The sequence below is a fragment of the Urocitellus parryii genome, chromosome 3 (genome assembly GCF_045843805.1).
Source record: "Urocitellus parryii isolate mUroPar1 chromosome 3, mUroPar1.hap1, whole genome shotgun sequence".
Taxonomy (NCBI): domain Eukaryota; kingdom Metazoa; phylum Chordata; class Mammalia; order Rodentia; family Sciuridae; genus Urocitellus; species Urocitellus parryii.
This window is the reverse complement of record NC_135533.1, coordinates 142,893,408-142,904,158: the sequence shown is the minus strand read 5'-3', so window position 1 is coordinate 142,904,158 and position 10,751 is coordinate 142,893,408. Positions and strand designations below refer to the sequence as shown.

At 62.1% G+C, this 10,751-nt stretch overlaps 1 protein-coding gene across 2 annotated transcripts; it reads left to right on the top strand.

Moving 5' to 3' along the window:
- The first annotated feature begins 580 nt into the window (after window positions 1-580).
- Sdsl (serine dehydratase like) lies at window positions 581-10,343 on the top strand. Of its 2 annotated transcripts, XM_026412065.2 has the most exons (9): window positions 622-636; window positions 1,803-1,911; window positions 3,603-3,783; window positions 3,888-3,927; window positions 4,558-4,697; window positions 7,389-7,477; window positions 8,192-8,419; window positions 8,982-9,106; window positions 9,952-10,343. In XM_026412065.2, the coding sequence occupies exons 3-9, from the start codon at window positions 3,625-3,627 to the stop codon at window positions 10,140-10,142; spliced, it is 972 nt and encodes a 323-aa protein (XP_026267850.1). In that variant the 5' UTR covers window positions 622-636; window positions 1,803-1,911; window positions 3,603-3,624; the 3' UTR covers window positions 10,143-10,343. The 2 variants fall into 2 exon arrangements, with proteins under 2 accessions (XP_026267849.1, XP_026267850.1); XM_026412064.2 differs by lacking the exon at window positions 1,803-1,911 and having other exon boundaries at window positions 581-636.
- The last annotated feature ends 408 nt before the right edge of the window (window positions 10,344-10,751 follow it).

The window sequence follows — 10,751 nt, the reverse complement described above, 5'->3', positions numbered from 1 at the left end:
CCTCCCAGCGGTCCCCATCCCTAGCAGAGATGACAATTCCTCTTTTGTGGCACCCAAAGGTGCTGTGACGACAGGGGACACCTTATCTTGTTTGAGGCTAAAGGTCCCAGGGATTGGCACAAAGTAGGTGTCCAATAAATATTTATTGAGTGAATGGATCAGTGGTCAGCCGCTCATTTGAGCAGTAACTGGGCCCCGGAGTTGGGTGTGAAGTCTCTGAGCCCCTCTCATGTGACAGATGACGGTTACCTCCTTGTCCCTGCTTTCCTGTTTCCATGGAAGGGGTTTGGCCTGGGATGAGCCCTGGGCTGGGAGGGAGATTGGGAGAAGTCTCTCACGGGAGGGGGTCTAGCATCTCTGCCCCTCGCTAGCTGGGCTTCCACAGCCAAGTGAGTGTCCCTCTCTGAGCCTCCCTTTGTTCCTCCATCTGACAGGGGAAATGCACATGGGGAGGCTGGGGCGGCTGTGAGCCTCGACCCCCCCTGCTTTCCGCCTCCGTCCCAGGCAGCCTTGGGTGAGAGCTGCCCCTTTAACACAGGAGGCGGGGCCAGGGCCAGGGAGGCTGGCAGAGGCTGGCAGGGGCAGCAGGGGCTGGCCGGCAGCAGCCAGGGCCCAGCTGGCTGGGGGACAGCTCAGGTAGGTGAGGAGCCGGGAGCAGCAGTGTTGCTGGGGCCCGGGGTGTGCGTGTGAGTGGGGGGTCCTGGTCGGGGGCCAAGGTCAGCTGGGTGGACGGGCAGAGGGAGCAGTGAGGTCAGAGCCCTCCCTGGGGACGTGCGTCCGCTCAGGGTGCCCTGCAGGGGACCCTGGGCCTGGAGCAGGTCCTGCTGGACAGAGGGCAGGGCTGGGCACCCCGCCAGGGACCAGCCCCAGGCTCCACAGGGATTCACTGTGGAGGGCCACCCAGGTAGCCCTCGGGGACAAGGCATGGAAAGCAAGGGCCCCTTACCCCAGTTCACGGGAGACCATGAGGCCCATGAGAAGGGACAGCCGGGCCCTGCATTGCTGGGATCTGGTCCCCAGCCCTGAGTCCCCACTGCCTGTCCCACGGGGAGCAGGCCCAGGCTGCCACCTCAGTCCTGGTGGCTGCCACTCTGGCAAGCACTGCGTGTCCCTGGGCCAAGGCCTCGGTCTGCCTAGCCCTAAGGGACCAACCTGGCCTTGAAGGCTGCTGGCCTTTAACTGATGCCTGCTGTCTCTGGGGGGATGGTTGCTATAATGAAGGGGGCTGGAGACACGTGGGGACCCAGCTGGGGGCACTTGATGCCTGAAGAAGGTGGCAGTTATGTATCAGATGCCCACACCCTTCATCGTGGCCATGCTAACAAGCAGGGGACAAGCAGGGGACAAGCAGGGGACACAGCCCACACTTCCTAGCTGGATGACCTTCACAGCTGTGTGACCTTGGAGGCGACCCCTCTGGGCCTCATGGGCTAGTAAATGGCCTCAGTGCTGTGTGAGCGTCAGATAAGAGGAGACATAGGGTGCCTGGCAGAGTGCCCAGCGCCCAGCAAGTCCTGGGGCCAAAGTCCGCACCCTCAGCACATGGCCTGGCTCCATCCTGCCACCACCCTGGGACACACAGCTCCTCTCACCCGTGGTACGGCCAGTTTGCTGTCGCTTTCCGGGTCTTAGTGTCATGTCCCACCTCCTGCAGGTCTTTCCTGGCCTGCACACCCAAAACAGGTCCCCTTGATCTTTATTCACGCCTACCTGCCTGTGTTTCCGCACGCGGCAGTTTCCACCATTTCTGGTCATTTTGTTGGTCTGTGCTGATATTTGTTGCATGCTGTTCTCCTCATCAGACGCTCAGTCAGCTCTGAAGTGGACGCCTGCCTGCATCACTGTGCTGTCCCCAGTTCCTGGGTCAAGGCCTGCACCTTGTGGGTGCTTTAGAGACAGGATAGAGTGAGGGTGAGTGTGCTGGCATTGCTAAAAGGCCCCAGTGAGCTAATACCCCAGAGAACCCGGCTACTGTCTGCCACCTACTAGGAATTCGACCACTGGTAGCTGTCATCACTATTCACGCACACCACAGCCTGAGAATTGGGGACTGTATTTATCTCCATTGACAGAAGGGGAAACAGGCACAGAGAGCTCAAGACACTCGCCTGGGTCACACAGCCAAGGAACTCAGAGCTGGTTTCTAACTTTGATCCTAACGCCCAGGCTTTTGGGCTCCAGAATTGGGGTGAGGTTGTGGAGAGGCTCGGACTTCGCCCTGCCTTGTGGGGCGGGGGTGGGGACGGTAAGGAGGTGCCAAGGGCACAGGGTCAGATGAAGTGCCAGGAAACCTGGTCTTCTCTGCCCTGCGGCCCTTGGAGACTAAGTGCAGATGCCAAGTCGGGCTTGGGTGGTGTGGGGGTGTGGTGCCCCCTGGTGGCCACCGTGGAGCAGGGTCCTCCAGGGGCTGTTCCTTCCCTGCCCATCCTCCCACCTGCTCCGGACCTTGTCACTCGTTCCCTCTGCAGAAATGCTCTCCCCGTGGTCGTGGTCCCCTCTGTCATCCCTCCCAAGCCCCCCTGTGACGACCTACGGGTCAGAACAGAGTTCGAGGCCTCGCCCTCTGGGTGGAGTCCGGCCCCTGGGGAGGAGGCTGGTCCAGTCCCAGCCACCCCCTCCACTCCTCTTCACCCCAGCCTGCCAGAGCGGGTGACAAAGAAAAATTTAGAAATTAAACCTTTAAATCCCTCGACCAGCCATGAAACCAAGCAGCGGTTTCATGGTTAGAATTTAATGAGATGCTTGGAATTTCCTTCTTTTCTTTTTAATTCTTAAAATGTTCGCAGCCCTGGGGATTGAACCCAGGGGCGCTCTATCCCCGCGCCACACCCCCAGCCCTTTTTGTTTTATTTTGAGACAGGGTCTCGCTAAGTTGCTGAGGCTGGCCTCAAACTTTCCATCCTCCTGCCTCAGCCTCCCAAGTAGGTGGGATAGCAAGCGTGAGCTACACAACCTGGCTTTTTAAAAGTAGCACCATTGGACATAATTTACATCAAATCAATCATCTCACTCTAAGTAAAGGAGTGCAATAAGTTTGGACAAATGTATACAGTGGTGAAACCATGTACTTTTTTTTTTAAGTCAGTGCTTTTAGGGACACATGCTGACATGTTTACGGATGTGATAATCGGGGGAATAATGGTCATGACAATAATGGAGAAAATAAGAATTCAGGAAGCAGGAGAGACAGACATGAGGGTGCAGGCCTTGGGTCCACGTTCACTGAGGCCATGTGAACCACATGGCCACAAGGGGTCGCAACCTGGTTCTGGATGCCACTGGACCCCCAGGGGTCGCTCCTGTGTGGACTCCTGTGATTGCGTCTGCCCACCTGGACAGCGAGGTCTGGCCTCTGCCCGGCACGTTGTAGGTGCTCAGTGTCCCGAGGGAACTGGGATGAACTCATTCCTCATGAGGGCTCACACCCTGCCTCCTCCACTTCCAGCATGAAGGGCGCCCCGTCAGGCCTCCTGGGCAGAGGGGAGGGAGGCTGAGGCCCAGAGAGGGGCAGGCGCTTGCCTGGGGTCTCCCAGCTCGGCAGCCAGCGGGGCTCAGCCTCCCTGCCTCTTGCCTGGAGCCCTGAGGACCGTGTGCCCCTGCAGGGCCAACCCCCTGGTGGCTGGGATGGAGGGCGCCCCGGCTGGCCACTTCCACACGACCACGCCTCTGCTGGAGAGCTGGGCGCTATCCCGGGAGGCGGGCGTGAAGGTCCTCCTCAAGTGTGACAACATGCAGCCGGCCGGCTCCTTCAAGATCCGGGGCATCGGGCACTTCTGCCAGCAGGTGAGGGCGTGTGGGTGGGGTGGGGGGGGGCGGCCAGCTGCCCTGCACTGGCCTCAAGGCCGCCTGCCTGGGCTAGCCCCTGACGCCATTCCTTCTCTCCCCAGATGGCCAAGAGGGGGTGCAAACACCTGGTGTGCTCCTCAGGTGACCTCACCCCTTTCTGCTTTGTGGGGATGCTCCAGGCAGGGCTGGGGAGGCGAATCTGCCTGGGGTGGCTGTAGACGTCCAGGGCTTGGCCTCCTTATCAGGGTCAAATCTCAGGCAGCCATCTCTTATGTCCTCTCCTGGGCTTCTTCCCAGAATCGGGGACTCAGGGTGGTAGCACCAGGTATAAGCTGTAGGTTCCAAGAACTGAAAATCCTCAGGCTCTGTGGCTTTCAGGCCCAGCTGGATCCAGGTGGTCTCTTCTGCGGTTCTTCCTTTCCTATTTCTTTCTCTCCTCTACCTCGATCTTACCCAGGCCTCACAACAGCAAGATGTCTGCAGAGGGACCTGCTGTCCTGCTATCTCCTGACTCGAATGAAGAGAAAAACGTCTCCGCAGCCTTAGAATTCCTCTTTGTGGCCCAGCCTGGGCCACTACTCATCCCTAAGCCAGTCGTGGGTCGAGAGGTCAAGTTCTCCGATTGGCTCAGTTTAGATCAGGTGTCCACCTCTGCAGCCAGGGGACGAGTCAGTGGGGGGCATAAGCGAGACTCCCAAGGGGTGGAGGGAGAGCTGGGGGTGTCAACAGGCCCAGGCCGCTCTGCACATGTCACCCCTTCTCTGACCCCAGGGGGCAACGCGGGCATCGCTGCCGCTTACTCTGCTCGGAAGCTTGGCATCCCAGCCACCATCGTGCTCCCCGAGACCACGTCCCTGCAGGTGGTGACGAGGCTGCGGGGACAGGGGGCCGAGGTGCAGCTGGCTGGAAAGGTGAGGACCCAGGGAGGACAGCAGCCACGGGGACGTCCCCACCCCTCTTGCTCCTAGGGGAGATGCCTCCTAGGTCGCCTCTCAGGACGGCTGAGCTGAGGGGGGAGAGGGGGGTATTGTACCACTGAGGGCCGGGACCCACTCGCCTCTCCTTGTCCTCAAAACACCTCCTCTGGGTGACCCATCTCTCCAGCCATCCTTCCATTAAGTAGCTTCTCACCTCCCTCTCTCCCTCTGGGGCCTCCCACCTACTCATGGACTCATTCACCCATCCACCCACCCATCCACCCATCCATCCAACCATCCACCCATCCACCCACCCATCCATCCACCCACCCACCCATCCACCCACCCATCCATCCACCCACCCATCCATCCATCCACTCATCCACCCATCCATCCATCCACCCACCCATCCACCCACCCATCCATCCATCCACTCATCCATCCATCCATCCATCCACCCACCCATCCACCCACCCATCCATCCATCCACTCATCCACCCATCCATCCACCCACCCACCCATCCACCCACCCATCCATCCATCCACTCATCCATCCATCCATCCATCCATCCACCCACCCATCCACCCATCCATCCACCCATCCACCCATTCACCCATCCATCCACCCATCCATCCACCCATTCACCCATCCACCCATCCATCCATCCATCCATCCACCCATTCACCCATCCATCCACCCATCCATCCACCCATTCACCCATCCACCCATTCACCCATCCATCCATCCACCCATCCATCCACCCATTCACCCATCCATCCACCCATCCATCCATCCACCCATCCACCCATTCACCCATCCATCCATCCACCCATCCATCCACCCATCCACCCATCCACCCATCCACCCATCCATCCACCCACCCATCCACCCATCCACCCACCCATCCATCCACCCATCCACCCATCCACCCATCCATCCATCCACCCATCCACCCATCCACCCATCCACCCATCCACCCATCCATCCATCCACCCATCCACCCATCCATCACCCGCCCGCCCACTCATCCACCCGACCATCCTGTACCCGCCCCTCCCGGCCATCCTACGTCCCCAGTGCCTGCCTGGGCCTGCTGTATCAGGGGTCCTGGGTGCGGGCAGCACCCTGTGGGCTCTGCTTGGGCACTGGCGTGTGTTGGGAGACGCAGGCGTCCAGCAGGAGATGGCCAGGTTGGTGGTGCCGTGAAACCCAGGCCCAGGGGAGGCAGCTGCTGCTGGAAGGGGCCGTGTGGCCCAAGCCCACGCTGGACAGAGGCTCCGCTGCCCTCCCTGGGCTCGCGGAGGCGGCGTCCCCTGCTGCACCACGGGGCAGAGGCAGGTCGTCCGGGGCCCTGCAGCACCCTCTCCTCATGGCCATGGCCAGAGGGTCTCAGAGGGAACAAGTGACGTCCCTTCAGACCTTTGCTCAGAGCCCACACTGTGTGTCCTGCCACTGGCCACTGACCAGAGCAAGTCCCAGTGGACACCAGCGTCAAGGGGCTGTGGGCTTGGCCACAGGCACTGCACCTGTGACGCAGGAGCAGTGGGGACCTGGACACGGGTCACAGCCCAGCAGTCTGCGACTTAGACTCGGGAAGGGGGACCCGGAAAGCCCCCCCAGAAGGGTCCCCTCAGTTGGGTCTTGAAGGAGAAGTATGAGTCCTCCCTGCGGAGAAAGGGGACAGAGGTGAGGCCCTGGGCAAAGGCCTGGCCAGGGGGCCAGCAGGGTGCGTCCAGCTGGAGCCCCATGTCCAGGGGAGGAGGCAGGAGGTGAGGCCAGAGGGAGGCCCGTTGCCCAGAGGAGCAGGGAGGCTGTAGGCACGGCCAATCTGGGCTCCCACGGAGGGCAGTGGGGAGCCAGGGAAGGCTCTGAGCAAGGAGGGACGGGTGACTGCACTCGCTTGCTCTGGGCAGGGATGGGAGGCGGGCGGTAGAGGAGGCAGAGCCGGGAGGAGGCTGCCCTGGGTCTCCAGGAGGGAGGCTGGGGGCCTCAGGGTTGAGTCTAGCTTTGTCTCCCTGATTCAGAGCAGCGAGGCCCGTCTTTCCAGGAACTCCCGTGGGCAGGGCCCTCTCCTCGGCTTCCCTCCTGCGGGCGAGTCCTCTGCACGGGCCGGGCCCCGGGTGCTGAGGTCCTGGAGGGTGCTCAGGGCGGTTTCTGGCCCCGTGACCCTCCCTGCCTCACCTGGGCAGGGGTCTGTAGCCTGCCACTTAGCTCCTCTCTGTGGATTCCCTGGGGTCAATTGAGTGGGGTCCCTCTCACCTGGGGTCTTGGTGTGGGTCCCCCAGAGTGGGCCCTGAACAGGACCAGGTGCCTATAGTTCCCGGGGGTGCCTGCAGGGGGCGCCTTCAGTGGCAGGAGGCAGGAGGGAAGGAAGCCCCAGCACCATGAGTGAGCCGGCCCCCCAGGGATCCCAAGGCTGTCCCTAGGTTGTCCCTCGAGGGTGGGAAGCTGTGGCAGTCACCCGCAATGCCCACTCCTTGTTGGTGGAGGGCTGGCCTCCCTCTGTCCATGCCGTGTACGTCCTGCCACCTTGCCCTCTTCCTGGCCGAGTCCCACGCTCAGGGAACACTGCGAGGGGACCCTCCAGCTCCCTGGATCTGGGCGTCTGGGAGCCTCGGCACCTGCTCTGGTCTCTGTGGAGCCGGCGCCTGGGGCTTCTGAGGGTCCCCTCTGCTTCTCCTCAGGTCTGGGATGATGCCAATCTGAGGGCACAGGAGCTGGCCAAGAGGGACGGCTGGGTGAACGTCCCCCCGTTTGACCACCCTCTGATATGGTAAGAGGAGGCCCAGCACGGGAGACCCTCACCAAGTCAGGTCCTGCCCTGGACAGAAGGGAATGCAAGGCCCGGGGGAAAGACGCTTCCACAGTGGACAGAGGGGGTCCAGGCCCTGCCTCTGCTGCTCGGGGACCCTGTGACTGCACAGCTACCCACCTCCCCGTGCCCCAGGATCCAGATCTGTAAGACGGAAAGGGTGACGCTAAGTCCCCCTGACAGACGGAGCATGGGCTTTGGGGCCCACCCCAGGCTAAGGGCCTTCCCTGTGCCCTCCCTGTGCCCTCCTGTGTATCCTCCCCAAAGCCCTCGGGGGCACTGTTGTTAAAACCATTTCACAGGCCAGACCACGGAGGCACAGAGGGGTTAAGCAACTTGCCCAAGATCACACAGCCAGTACTAGCCCCACAACTTCAGTCAGCTGAGTCCAAGTGACAGGCCTGTCCCCTCAACCACGTGCACTAACATTTTGCCTCTTACCAAAGTTGTTGGGGGACTCATTGGGGTCATGTCCAGGAAAGTGCCTGGGAGGTGGTGGTGGAGGTGACTGAAGGAAGGAATGCAGGGGACTCTGGGCCCCCACAGGGACTCTCCTGCCTGCTGGCTGTGGGGAGGGGACTGAGAGGGATTTGTGCGTATGTGGGGGCAGGGAGCCCAGCCCTAGAGACTCCCCTATCCAGGAACCTGTGGTGTCCCCCCGACTCCTCTCTCCAGGGAAGGCAACGCCAGCCTGGTGCGGGAGCTGAAGGCCACCCTGGGGACCCCTCCAGGTGCTGTGGTCCTGGCAGTGGGCGGCGGGGGACTCCTGGCAGGGGTGGTGGCTGGCCTGGTGGAGGTGGGCTGGCAGCACGTGCCCATCATCGCCATGGAGACCCGAGGGGCGCACAGCTTCAACGCCGCCGTGGAGGCGGGCAAGCTGGTCACGCTGCCGGACATCACCAGGTGAGCCCCTGCCAGGCGCTGGAGGGGGCCGTGGGCGGGCTGCTGTGCCCAGCGCCTCCTGCCCCAGCCAGCAGGGTGGACAAGGCCCGAAAAGGGTCTCCTTGTCCCCCAGGCACAGTACTGAGGGTCTGATTGGGAAGCGCTGAGCAGCAGAGATAGGGTGGGGTCCCCCCAAGCCTCACCCACTAATAGAGCGAGTCCTCCTTGGTCGGCTCCATTGAAGAGCAGGTTGAGCCAGATGCAGGGCAGTTAGGAAATGAAGACACCAAGCTGCCCCGGACAACCAAGTGGCCGGCTGTCCTGCCCTCAAAGGGGGACGTGCTCCCTGGGGCTTTGCCTCCTGTCTGTGTGCCCCACAGTTACAGACAGTGAACTTCTTGTGTCCAGGCGTCCCCGGGTGGAAGGGCCAGGGTGACTGCTGCCGCACTGGTCATTCTCAGGGTCCAGGAGTCTGGTGCCCCGGGGGCTCTGGACAAGGGGCATAGTCTTCACAGGGTGCGGGCCGGGGGGGACCAGCTGGCCCAGCTCCCTGCTCTCCCTGACCTGCCTGCCTCACGTGCAGCGTGGCCAAGAGCCTGGGCGCCAAGACGGTGGCCGCGCGGGCCCTGGAGTGCACGCGGGAGTGCAGGGTCCTGTCTGAGGTGGTGGACGACGCGGAGGCCGTGAGCGCTGTGCAGCGGTTCCTGGGTGAGTGGCACGGCCCCGCTAGCCCAGGACCCAGCAAGTCCCCAGTGCACCGACCTGGGCAGGGCGTGGGCAGTTGTGCTTGGGGCCCTGGAGCAGGTGGGGCGGGTGGAGGAGGGTGTCCCTGCCTCTGCACGTCCATCCCTGGCCCTGCCTGCTATCCGTTTCCTAGGACAGAGGGCTAGTGATGGAGTCACCCAAGCACCTCCTCTAGGAAGCCCCCAGGTCTCCACCATAGTGCCCAGGCCGGGGACCTCCTGTGCACCAGCCCCTGGGTGCATCCCTGCTGGTTCCCATCTGTCGCCACCAGACGGCCAGCTCCACAAGGGCGGGGCTGGGTGGTGTCCCCTGGGGTCCTTCCAGCACAGGCTCCAGCAGTGGGTCCCACGGGGATTTGCTGGGTGAAGGGATGGGAGGGAGGGAGTGGGACATGGAGAGTGGGTGGGGCAGGGATGGAGAGTGGGCGGGGCAGGGATAAGAGTGGGCGGGGCAGGGATGGAGAGTGGGCGGGGCAGCCATGGGCGAGACTGATGCGTGATGTAGAGACGGACGGATGGATGGATGGACGGATGGACAGGCACAATGATGAATAGACATATTGATGGATGGACAGACAGACAATTGAATGATGGAAAGGAGACGGATGGATGGATACGTTGATGGATGGCCACGGTGACGGATGGACAGACAGGCTAGTGATGAATGGAGGAGTGGACGGCTGGAGAGATAGATGGTGGGGTGACTCCTGAGAGAGGGTCAGGCGAGTGACAGATTGTGAGGAGGTGGCCGGGTGGCCCGTGGAGCCGGGGGCCAGCTGAGCCCGGCCTCCCTCTGCTCCCAACCCACAGATGACGAGCGCTTGCTGGTGGAGCCTGCCTGCGGTGCAGCCCTGGCCTCTGTCTACTCGGGCCTCCTGGGGAGGCTGCAGGCTGAGGGCCGCCTGGGCCCCCTGGCCTCTGTCGTGGTCATCGTTTGTGGGGGCAACGGCATCAACAGCGGGGAGCTGCAGGCTCTGAAAGCCAAGCTGGGCCAGAGCTGAGGGTCCCCAAGACCTGCCCCCAAAGGCTGTGGACACGTGTGGCTGGCTCAGGGCCTCTGCTCCAGGGGATGACTGTGGGGGCTGCCTGGACATTCAAGATGGCCTCCTCCTCCTCTTCCTCCTCCAGGAAGCCCTCCAGAACTGCTCCTGGGGCTCCTGGCAGCCACGGCCAATAAAGCCCTCTGGGCCAAGTTTGCCGTCTCCCGTGGATCCCGTCTTCCTCCCTCCGCTAGCTCAAGGAGGCACGGTGACAATCCTAATCCTGTCCTGTGACAGGTGACTGCCCACACCCAGCCGTGCTACAGGAAGCCAGCCAGCCCAGGTCCTAGGAGGGCTCCTCTCACCTACAGGGTGGGCTCAGGGGGCCCGGGTCAGGAAGGACAGGAGCATTGTCACTCATCAGATCTGAGGGAGAGGACAGTGTCTATTGAGTGAGTCACGTGCCAGGGACTCTTCTAGAACTTTCTACCCACCGTCTTCCTTCATCTCCTCGGAGGTGCTATGAAGTAGAAGCCATTATTCCTGCCCCTGCTTTACAGATGGGAATATGGAGCAGGGAAGTGGACAGAGGTCACCCAAGGACACAGCAGGGACGGGGCCCAGCCTGGT